Here is an 11,926-nt window from a genome sequence, read left to right as displayed (position 1 = left end):
TCGATACGACAACCTCTCGTGCCGCCACCGCCTCCATCAAAGGAAAGGGGAAAGCGGCTCCCCCTCCTTCCGACAGTGATGATGAGGAGGAGGGCAAGAGCAAATCAGGCAAGAGCAGTGAGGCACACATAGCAACTGTCCAATTGCGGGAAGATATGGCGAAGGCAAGCTTGGAGGATGTTGGCGTGGATGTGTATCGGGACTTCAACCGAGGCCTCTTCGCATGGGCGTTGCTTCACCAAGTCCTCGCGGCACATCACTACCGCATCCTCAATTTCCCCACTGGAGCTCTTCTCCCCACCGAGGTCAAGGCGGGAAAGGGAATCGCTAAAGTTCTGAAAACTTGTCGCGAGGCACTCACGGTTGCACTGGAAGCGAGGAGCCTCCATCCTTCGGGCGGGTCTCCGCATCGAGAAGATTCCATCCACTGTGTTGGATACATCCAGTGACTACTCTCTCGAGCTTTCTTTATCCAAAACTAATATATTCATCAGATCTACTCGTAATACTTCGACATGACTACTCGCGAACGCCACCAGCAACAAAGGATCCTGAGGCCCTCCGTCGCTTTTGGCGTTCGAGCCAAAAGCATGGCCTGAAGCATCTTGATGCGAATGGCATAATGTGGCTGGCGTCGTATAACTTGGAGGAGGACCCAAACCCCACCAATGGAAGGTCCCCATCAAAAAGTGTGCCCATGGTTAAATCGAAACGGCAACCGAAGGCCAAGAAAGAGGAAACGGCAACTACAACCCGCCGGGGAAAGAAATCTCGCAAAAAACTCGTCGAGCGAGGAAGAGGCACAGGAGACTGAGTCGGAAATGGATGCTGATGTTGGTGTGGATGGAGACATTCGGATGGGAGATGCCGAAAGCGACGGCGACAGGCGAAGCGGATCGCGAATTTGTGCCCTGGCCTCAAAAGAGCACCCGCCAAAATCCTCCACGAGCCGGCACTCGACCCCCTCCTGCGAATCGCAAGGCCACGAAGGCCGTGGAGAAGGGTGCCGCCAAATCCAAAGCGGAGCCTCCGCCAGCACAGATTGGTGGTGGTCGGAAGTTCTTAGCAGCTGTTTCTCCAGTTGAGCAGCAACTGGAACCTGTCCCTCGACCAGTTCCTCGACCTGCCTTTCGGTCAGCCCAGGCAGTAAGCAAGATTGCCTCCGAGTCTGAGGACACCGATAACGAGGCGGGTCATTACTCGTCGCCTTCGCCAATGGGTCGCAAGCTCAGCCTCAAAAGACGTACAGCGCCACCTCAGCGCGCTCCGGCCGATGCAAAGCGCGCACGACAAGTCTTGGACTACGTCGAGATTCCCTCGCCAGCACGTGCAAACAATGTCTCGCGCAACGACCAGCCTCCTGCTCCCAAAGCGTTGAGCAGCCACCCTCCCACCGCCAACCGCTCGCATGTTGACCGCCCTCCTTTTGCCCAAGCCAAAGTGTTGGCAGCAAGTTCGCAACGCAGTTCAGCAGCAGCTGGCAAGGCAAGTCGCGAGCATCCTTTGGGAGCTCAGCCGCGAGGCACATTGGGGCAACAAGCTCAAAAGAAGGAGGCTCCCCCGTTCATCAAGCCTGCCAACACCTCGTCGGTGAGCAGCACTGCATCGACTTCTCGCGCCCCAATTGCTGCTGTTCCTTCGACTTCTCGGGCGCCAACTAATGTTCAAGCTGGCCCATCGACCGTGACCGCTCAGACTGGTCCTCCAGCTCCCAATCCCCCACACGCTCCTGTCGCGGGCTCCAGCACGGGAATCACTTCGTCAGTAGCTCTGCTGGAACCTCTCGTCAGAAAGTGGGACACGATGGATGAAGCGCAGAAGAACTATTGGCTTGGGAAGTTGAATGACGAGTTGCGGATGATGTTCTTTTGGACTGCTTGTCGAGGCGAACAAAATTTGAAATATCTGTTGCTTTCCATGTGCTGTGCTCTTGTATCTTGATATCTTGCTATCTTGTTGTGTGTCCGTAGTCAAATGTAGTATATACAGTGTGTCTAGAATCAATTTTGCGATGTTTTTCTGTCTAATGAAATTCTCTGCGAGTGAAGCAGCTCCCTGTAATTGTGGAGCTCCATTTCAGTGAGGATGGCAGCCTCTATCGATGGCACACACTCCAGCTCCCTAGGCCATTTAGGTCAATTTATTACTTACAAAAAAATACACCTAAGTAGGTACTACGTAAGGAATATCGGAGCTCACTCAGGTGCCGCATTTACGGCCTGGCCGCCATATCCCGCTCGCAATGGTGGGTGTCAGATGTCTTGCTCGAGAATCGAGAATCGAGATTGGCGCTGACTTCGTTGTTCGTTCTAGTATTGATTTTGCGGTGTTTGAAGGCGGCGGGAGCGACAGACGCAGTTCGCCAGGGGTTGGAGCGGATTGCATGACTTAGCAATGGAGAGTCCGAGTCGACTGATTCGGCTCTTGCCGTTGAGCAGTAGCCCGGCGAACGAGCGCGCCAGTTGTGGGAGGCTGTCATGTGGCGCGGGGCGGCTGGGCGGGTCGGGGAAGCAACGGGGAAGCGAGCGGAGGTGGAGGTGAGAGAGTTTGGGTAAGCAACACGTGGCTGGCCGCCGTTGGTGTCGCAGCCTGCGCGGTCTGTCTTGCGCTGAGGCGTAGGGTTGTCTCCGATATTTGGGGTGTGGCAAGAAGCAAGGGCCAGTCGGGTCGGGCAATGACTCGGATGGTGAAAAGTGTGGATTGATCAGAAACGTCACTGGCGTGACACGGCATTCTTTCAAGTTCAGTTCTCTTCTCTTTACGCGTTGTTCAAGATGGCTTCATGGGCACCCCAACAACAGGGTCTTCAGGAGGTCCTGCAGACGCTCCACGAATCCACCGACATGAATGTAGCTGTTCAACGCGCTATCACCCATGTATGTCTTCCGCTGCTGTTTTTCTCCATTGAACTCCAGCTGAAAAGACCCACACAGAAACTGAACAACTTTATTCGCGCGCCCGAGTACATTGCCTATCTGGCATATATCCTAATGGACATGCCACAAGAAGAGAACCGAATCCGCACCATCGCTGGCTACCTCCTCAAGAACAATGCCCGCCTCATCCTGAATTCAACCCCAGAAGTCGCTCAATATGTCAAGGCGGCGGTCCTCCAAGCGTTCACCGACGAGTCGGTCATGATTCGCAATGCGGCAGGTCAAGACATCGTCGCTTTTCTTGGCCAACTCGAACCCCGTCACTGGCCTGAGTGCCTTCAACAGCTAATGAACACTCTCGACTCACCTGATTTGGATCAACAAGAGGTACGTGCCCTAAATAGCTTGTACTGAACAATCCAAGACTAACGTGCTTCTCTACACAAAGGCCGCCTTTAATGTTCTCGAAAAGGCATGCGAGGACTACCCCGGAAAAATGGACGTTGAGATCAACGGCACCCGCCCGGGCCCCCTCGATTTCATGATCCCGAAATTCCTCATGCTGGCCAACCACCCATCTGCCAAGATGCGCTCCCATGCGGTCGCCTGTTTATCGTACTTTGTTCCCGTCGGGGCCCAATCGCTCTTCGTTCACATTGACAACTTCATCGCCACTCTCTTTAAACGCGCCTCTGACGATGACCCTTCCGTTCGTCACCACGTTTGCCAGGCCTTGGTCCTCCTACTTGCGGCCCGACCGGAGAAACTCATGCCAGAGATGAACAATGTGGCGGAGTACATGCTATACTCGACCAAAGACAAGAATGAAAACGTTCATCAGGAAAATGACAAGATCTTAGAGGGGTCTTAGAGAAGATCTTATTTCATCTTAATTGACTTACAAACTTATATAAGATCTTAAACCATCTTATGCATCTTATATGTCTTTTGAAAGATCTTGTTCCATAAGCTCTTATGTGTCTTGGCTAAGTGCCTTCTAAGATGAATTAGACTTTCTCTAAGATCCAATACATCTTATATGTCTTTTGTAAGATCTTATAAAAGGTCTATAAGCTCTTATCTATCTTTCCTAAGTCTCTTTTTGCAATGATAGTGTTGACCATGAGTCATGACCACTGATATGCAGAGTGAATCCACTCAATATAGATAATACTTACTCAGTGAAGCTCCAGGTGCCAGGCTCCATTGTAAATTTACTTTTACTTGTCTACACAGATTTTTAATATGCTGAATTCTTTGAACAAATTAATTATTTAATCAATGAGCACATGCACTGGTTGGAATTAGAAGCCTTATAACACCTAATACAACAAGGAGGGACTGGGAATTGTACATATACCATGCAGCACCTAATGAAACTCAAGATGAAATGCGCTAAGTCCAGCCGAGCGTGATGACAAAATCATGTTGACGAAGCGGGCGGGTATGATCCGTACCATCACGAACCCATCAACGGCTCCACAGTTACTGTCACATTCTGCTTCTTTTTCTTCCCCTGCGACCACCTCCCCCATAGCGCAAAAGGTGTGTTTCCGCTGGCGTACAGGGCACAGCTCATGTTTTCAGCCTGCCAGGCCGCTTGACCGTCGACACAGGTCTTCCAGGCTGCATAGGAGGCCCAGTGGAGCGGTTCACGGCCGAGGGCTCGTGCGGGGACAACTACGTGCGTCACAGTCCATGGTACTTGACAACGCTAACTGTTTGTCCATTCACTCTGATGATTGGGTGTGGGACGGGGAAGGTGGCTGGCTGGCGCCGTAAACGGGCAGCTCGCGTAATTTCACCAGTGGTATATGGACTAAGGTATGTGTCATGTCTGCCTCCGCGCCTGTATCTCACTTTCTTGCGTAGCGCGGAGCCAGCTCTCGAGCAGCAGCGTTCCACTCCGTGTTGGAAGACACCCACACCCCACCACCCTACTCGGCCACCCAGGCGCTCCATATACTGCGCAAACGGCAGGCAACGACCGACGCGCACCCGCACGCCGCCACTTGCCATTTCCTGGCCACTACAAGAGCATTCCTCGGCCGAATCGCCCCAAATTCCACCATCCTACGCAGGCCCCTACACACTTTGAATACCGCGCAAACGGCGACCAACGGCTCACACGTTCCCGCCTGCCGCCACTCCCCAACTCCGACTGGCCTCCACTTGCTCTGCTTACCCCGCGCCTATCTCTTGGCCGTTTCGCGCGAAACTGACGCGTTTGACGCGAACAGGGCGCCTCCCCCAACACTCAAATTTCCAGCTGGAACGGGCCAGTGGTTGACCCCCCGCCGCTCGCTCACGGGAGCCATCACGGTCAGAGTCCCTGTGTCCATAGCGCGGAATGGAATGGTCCAGTGGGTGGGAATGAAGGGTTAGCAAGGTTTTCATAGTTGTATCCTGTTACATCGTGTATTTAAGTAACCATGACTGCAATATATTGGGATTATTCCTGTTTTCTGCACATTCTGAGCGTCTCTCAGCGCGGCCTTATAGGCACTTATAATGTCTTATGGGCACTTAGGAATTGTCTTTTATCCATCTTATTTTTGTCTTAGAACAACTTATTCATCTTATTCAACTTATATAATGAGGGAGGATAAGGCCGCAAGCGGCAGGAGCCGAACCATCTAAATGATCATGAATCATGATGAATCTTTAGAAGGAATCAGACTGCAGAAGTATGTTCAAATACTAGATACCAAATGAATTACTGTGAGGTCCCAGCCTGGGACAGTACTCCCATAACTACTTACAAATAATACCAATTTAAGCTATGAATGTCAACGACCTGTTTACTGGAGCTACAATTGCCAACCAAAGACCAGGGCAAGTCCCCCTCATTATGCTGGTCCTTGAGGCTACTGCAAAAAGGATCTCAAAGGTGTTGATGCTGCCTAGGCTAACATATATATATGACTGAAAACAAGTACTGAAACAATTTTGGATGATATGGGGGCAGAGTGAATTTCCTAAAAGTCAGTATACATCATGCAATGCATGACATCATCTGTTACTCACATGTGCCACTTTCTAACCCTGCTTCCCAAACTGCTTCCACAAAGCCAGTCATGACACAATTACTTCACTTTCCAGCTATTACTTTAAGGAGACACACACAACATGCCCTGTGCCAACTAATAGGCCTGATCTGGATCTTGCCAGACCAATATACTTATCTCGGTCAACTATCACTGTACTGTACTGTAGCATTTTAATCAATTCAGCGCCAAAAATCGGTGTGACATTGGCGCTGAATTGAAATTTTTGGCATCTGAGACCTCCGAGTATAACCGCCGAAAATTTTCGGTGTATTCCAGCGTGGCCTGCAGGGCTGCACTAGCCAAAAATGGTTAATTTGCCCAGTGAATTTGGTGTTTGTCCCCATTGTGTGTGACTGCCGAAAAAATTTCAGCGTTTTAAGGGTGCTTGCAAGCGGAAGATATGCTGTTGAAAGACTATGAGGCAGCAAGCGAAATCATCTTATTCGTGAAAGAGAAGCAGAAACTAAGCAAAGGGTGAAGGAGAAGAAAGATACACATTTGTACTGGATGTACTGCAGGCCAGGACATGTACTGTGGTTCCTGGTAACTGTGTAATTACCCAATAAAGCAGTAAGTAATCACATTTTCCTGTTGTCCCATCCTGTTCGGCACCTCTGGTATCACCCGGAAATAGTTCTTAATGGTATTTACTAGTATTGTACCAGATATCTAAGGTATCTGTCCTGAGTTGCTTAACCAGTGGGGTGCCCAAGTTGACAAGTTGTATAATATTTTGATTGAAATAATGAATATTGGCAGTCTGGGGCCCAGAGCTGTATTTCTTGGTCTCCAAATCTATCTACAGGCCTTTAAAGGAGGTTAAAGCCTTTAAAACACTTTTCTGCAGGGTAGTTGCTGTTTAGTGAGCGATTTGGGAGGGTGACGACTAAGACAATATCATGTGACTTGCTCATCCCAAAAAGGGAATTAATCTACACTGCCACTCCAAAAGCGGTAGTGCTGATGGCAACCTTGTCATTAGGAGCCAAACCGTAGGTTCGGCAATTAGAAACAGACCTAGCTAAGATACAGTGGCGGCGAGAATTGATGCAACGGCCAAATCGGGAAATTTTGTCACAGAGGTGTTACATCGAGTGAAAACGCGTCAATTTAGTATTTACAGCTATGCTATGCTACAAGAAAATATACAGTAGGGTACAATGGATGTATTAATAGTCAATCCAGGCAAAATTATTGGCTTTTAGCTGCTCTAGACGACGAGGAAGGGAGTTGTAGGTGTGAATAACATACTGCTCAAAGGATTCCGAGTGCCAGATCTCGCCGCACATCTCAAGCAGCCTCTCGTTGGTCGCGACCGTCGGGTAGTCCGGGTGTTGACGAAGCCGACGCTTGAGCTCGGCCCACACGTTCTCGATCTGCGAGATGTCAGGCGATGCGGGTGGCCATGGCATCGTATTGATGCCCTCGTCCTTGAGAAATCCCTTGGCCAAGCGTGATGTGTGCTTCGGGTCGTTGTCCTGCTGGAAGATGAGGAAGGAGCGGCGGGTGGGGGAGCTGTCATAGTAGTCGACTATGGGGAGGAGACCGCGTTTGAGAATGTCGACATATTGATGCGCGTTCATGAGGCCTTTGACTTCGATGAGCTCGCTGACGCCCTCAGGGTGAATGGCACCCCAGAGCATGAGCTTCATCTTGCCTCGACCATGCCGGTGCTCTTGCTGTACATTGCGGGGCACCAGCAGGTCCTGGCCACGACGCCGCCCGGCAGTAACGACGCCCATCTGAGCCGCCAACCATTATCTTCGTTTCGTCTGAATTAATCATGACGCCACGAGCAAAGATGGCGGGGTCAGTCCAGGACTGGAACTGCTCGTACCACTGCTTGCGGAGGTTGTAATGGCGAGGTGTGAAGGGGAGTTTTTGACGCTGGACATAGCCAACGAGACCATGACGATGGAGAGAACCCCGGACCTGGAGAAAGAGTCAGTGAAAAGCAATGTGAGATACACATTGTCACGCACCGTACGAGCTGGAATGTGAGGGAACATGACCCTCTGCACATCTGCCCCATCCGTAACGTCCCCCGCCTCCAACGCCGCCTCCACCCGCTCAATATCCTGCTCTGTGATCGATGTCTTCCTCCCAGCCTTGCCCTTCTGCTTGTCGAGGTGCACATTGTCGCTGTTCTTCTTGACACTCTTGTAGTTCCGAAAGAGCGCTGACTTGTCGCACATGGAAAGGCGCGGGTGCTCGGCAATCCTTTGCCATGACCACTCAAAGTCATCCCGCAGCAGGAGGACCTGTGCGCTCTTTCCGGGGGTGACCAGTGAGTACTTGCGGCGCTGCCGAGGCGTACCCGGCGGTGTGCTGGGCACGGGCATGGCCAGGAGGGAGGGAGGGAGGGATGTGGGTGGCGAAAACCGGGTGCTGCTGGGCCCTGCTGGCTTTTATACGACCGGTGGCGCTAGTTGTTGAGGCAAGTGGCGCTTGTTGAGTGCCTCGTGCAGTCAACAAACGCGTTGTGACCCAACAGACGCGTCTGCGGGCCAACGACGCGTCGAGGCAAACAGCCGACAAGGGCGGAGGCAAGCGGGTCACACAAAATCACACTTTGATCTAGTTTACTAAAACGGGACGTTGCATCAATTCTCGCCGCCACTGTAAGACCCATAAGATCTTATGAGTCTTATGCATCTTATGATGTCTTATTGAAACTTTTTTGTCTTTTATAAGTAGAATAAGTTACATTAGACCTTTTGTCATTTTCCTGATGTTGCGCTCAAGGCATGCGAATTTTGGTTGACCTTCGCTGAAGACGCCGATTTAGCTGTCCATCTACATCCCCTACTCGCCAAAGTTGCCCCTGTTCTACTCGATTGCATGGTCTATGGCGAAGACGATCTACTCTGGCTGGAAGGTGATGCTGAAGATGCAGCAGTCCCCGATAAGGAAACGGATATCAAGCCTCGTCACTATGGAGGTGGCAAATCTCACGGACTAGAACGCGATGCGGACGGAAAAGAGCCTCCCAAGACGCCGTATTGGGGCTTATGGTGAAGAAACCTTCGATTCCGACGAAGAAGACTACTTCGACGACGAGGATTTTGCCGATGAAATGTCCACTGAATGGAATCTGCGGAAATGTGCCGCAACCGCTTTGGATGTCTTAGCGGTCAGGTTTAGTGGCGACTTGCTCAATGTCCTGTTGGGCCCATTGAAGGATAAATTATGGAGCAACGACTGGCTACAGAGGGAGAGTGGGATTCTCGCGCTAGGTGCCATGGCCGAGGGTGTGTATTTCAAGTGATAATGTGTAAATCGAAGCTAACCGCATCGGATTCTAGGTTGCATTGAGGCCATGGAACCGCATCTGCCGACTCTCATTCCATATCTCATCAGCATGCTATCGGATTCCAAACCCCTCATTCGTTCTATTACTTGCTGGACCCTTGGCCGCTACGCAAGCTGGACAACCCAGCCCATATCCGAGGAGCACAAGAATGAATACTTTGTGCCAACGATGGAGGGCGTAAGAATCCTTCATTTTTCACCGCTTTTTTATCACTGATTGCGGTTTAAATAGCTTCTCCGAATGGTCCTTGACAACAACAAACGAGTTCAAGAGGTTGGTTGCAGCGCCTTTGCCACCCTCGAAGAAGAAGCGGGCATGGAGCTTGCACCTTACCTGGAGCCCGTGCTCCAAAACCTCGTCATCGCATTCAACAAATATCAGCACAAGAATAGTGTTCGTCACGGGCCACCCGCGGGTAAATCCGGGGCGGCCCGTACCCGTACCCGCCGATGGCCCGGGCCCGTGGCTACGGGTGCGGGTACCCGCGGTTTAGCGGGCGGGCCGCGGGTAGCCCGCTTTCCCGAGGCCCGCCAATCTAAGGATGCGGCAGATCTGGCCAGGTGACCGCCATTGGTCTGCCAAATGTCGAGTTCTTGCTCGACAACGAGGTCTGGGCTCCTCGGACCTTCGCCAGGCGTGTGACAACCTCCGGCCTTCTCCGCCGACCATCGGCCTTCCAGTCGGCCGGGCCCGGCGGGCCAAGCTGCGGGCCAGCGGGTTCCAGGCACCAGGCCCGTACCCGTACCCGCACCGGCCCGTCCTCACGGCCCGTCCACGGGTCACACGACCCGTGACGATCACTACACAAGAATATGCTTATCTTATACAATGCCGTTGGCACCCTTGCTGATGCAGTGGGTCGGGCGTTACAGAACCCGCGTTATGTCGATATCCTGATGCCTCCGTTGACCAAGCGTTGGTCGCGATTGAAGGATGACGACGAAAATCTGATTCCTCTTCTCGAGGTTTGCTTTTTGATCTCTTTCCGCTGCAGCTTTGTTCATCAATGTTTTTAGTGTTTGGCTTCTGTTACAATCGCCATCGGAACGGCATTTTTGCCGTATGCTCAACCCGTTTTTGAGCGCTGTAATAACATCATCCACAATGCACTCCTCAAATACCAGGCCTACCAGGAGAATCCGGAATCAGAGGAGCCAGACAAGTCGTTCCTCGTTGTTGCTCTCGATCTTCTCTCCGGGTTGACTCAAGGCATGGGAATGGAGCTGCAACCATTAATCACAGGCAGCAACCCTCCTCTTCTTGCCCTTCTCACTGCTTGTCTCAAACACCCGCAAGCGCCCGTTCGACAGACTGCTTACGCACTTGTTGGTGACATGGCGGTGGGCTGTTTTGTTCTCCTCCGCCCCTACATGCCGGGCATCATAGCCGAACTGACTCTTCAACTGGACCCGGAGCCGAAGTACGACTTCATCAGTGCTTCTAACAACGCAGCCTGGTCGGTTGGTGAAGTCTCGTTGCGATATGGAAGGGGTATGTCGCCTTCTCTGTTCGCCTGCGTTGCCCTGTTCCTGACGAATTATAGACGACCCCGAGTTTAAGCAATGGGTCAACCCGCTCATCGTCCGGCTAATTCCTATTCTACTGCATCCCAAGGCACCACGAAGCTTACACGAGAACGCCGCCGTTTCCATTGGACGAATCGGGTTGACTAATCCAGACCTTGTTGCGCCGCACTTGCCCGAGTTTGCCCAAGCCTGGTGTCAAGCATTGTACGAGATTCGGGACAACGAGGAGAAGGATTCTGCATTCAGAGGTTTCTGTACGCTTGTGCAATATAACCCACAAGGCATCGCCAAGGTTATTTTCTCTTTCCTGATGCTAATCCTTGATCGCTGATGCATTTTTTGTTTTTCGCAGAGTCTTCTTTGGTTCTGCAACGCTATCGTGCGATGGAACCAGCCCTCTCCCGAGCTCAACGAGATGTTCAGGACGCTATTACAAGGCTTCAAGAACCACAATGTCGCCGCATGGCAGGCACAAGTGTCAATGTTCCCCCAACCGATCCAAGAACGGCTCGCTGCACGTTATGGCGTCTAAGACGACCCCCGAAAACACGACTCAATCAAACCATGATGTATGACTAGCCCCCTTTTTTTCTCCCTCCGTTATCCCCCTCCATCCACCCCTTTGGTCTCCTGCATGATGCATCTGCATCTTTTAGTAGCAGTAGTGGACCCCACCTTTCATCGTAGCTACCTGTAGTATTTCCCCCCCCTGTTGTCACGTAACTCATGTTTACATATGTGAATCGCTCTCACTTATCCACCCACCCCACCCCACCCACCCTCACGCTCATTGCTCATTTTATAGGTAGTATGAGTAGTCAGTAGTATACAGTAGGTAGTCAACAAAGTAGTGTAGCATTTTGGTAGTATTTCTTGATGGCTTTGGCAACCAGTGAAGGCTATAATGAATAATGATCCCACTGCTTTTGAAAAGTATTTCCAATTTATAGAAAAAAAACAGCAGTATAAAATTCTTAATTTATCTCTACAACATTTTTATAAACTGATATTTACACTGCATTTATTCATAGATATGGCTACAACTGACCAGAACAATACATAATTATCCCTGCTACTGGTACAAAAGGTTTTCAAGTTTAAAAACTTGCATTCTTGGATTATTGTTCTGGTATTGGTGGGTGATTGCCTTTTTTTAAATGT

The 11,926-nt window shown here is 51.0% G+C and overlaps 2 protein-coding genes across 2 annotated transcripts; both read left to right on the top strand.

Annotated features, from left to right (window-relative positions):
* Positions 1–2,774: 2,774 nt before the first annotated feature.
* Positions 2,775–3,747, top strand: MIND_01117200 (Importin beta-2 subunit; the record flags this gene model as incomplete). The annotated part of the gene is made up of 3 exons (XM_037367733.1): positions 2,775–2,876; positions 2,934–3,263; positions 3,301–3,747. 3 exons carry the CDS (start codon positions 2,775–2,777, stop codon positions 3,745–3,747), a joined length of 879 nt encoding a protein of 292 aa, XP_037215565.1.
* A 5,147-nt stretch (positions 3,748–8,894) lies between these two features.
* Positions 8,895–11,297, top strand: MIND_01117100 (Importin beta-2 subunit; the record flags this gene model as incomplete). The annotated part of the gene is made up of 7 exons (XM_037367732.1): positions 8,895–9,177; positions 9,232–9,416; positions 9,471–9,632; positions 10,049–10,204; positions 10,256–10,730; positions 10,783–11,057; positions 11,118–11,297. 7 exons carry the CDS (start codon positions 8,895–8,897, stop codon positions 11,295–11,297), a joined length of 1,716 nt encoding a protein of 571 aa, XP_037215564.1.
* Positions 11,298–11,926: the final 629 nt, after the last annotated feature.

The sequence above is a fragment of the Mycena indigotica genome, assembly GCF_014461135.1.
Source record: "Mycena indigotica strain 171206Taipei chromosome Unknown Mind.scaff0010, whole genome shotgun sequence".
Classification (NCBI taxonomy): domain Eukaryota; kingdom Fungi; phylum Basidiomycota; class Agaricomycetes; order Agaricales; family Mycenaceae; genus Mycena; species Mycena indigotica.
The sequence above is the reverse complement of the archived record's forward strand: the minus strand, read 5'-3'. Positions and strand labels throughout refer to the sequence as shown.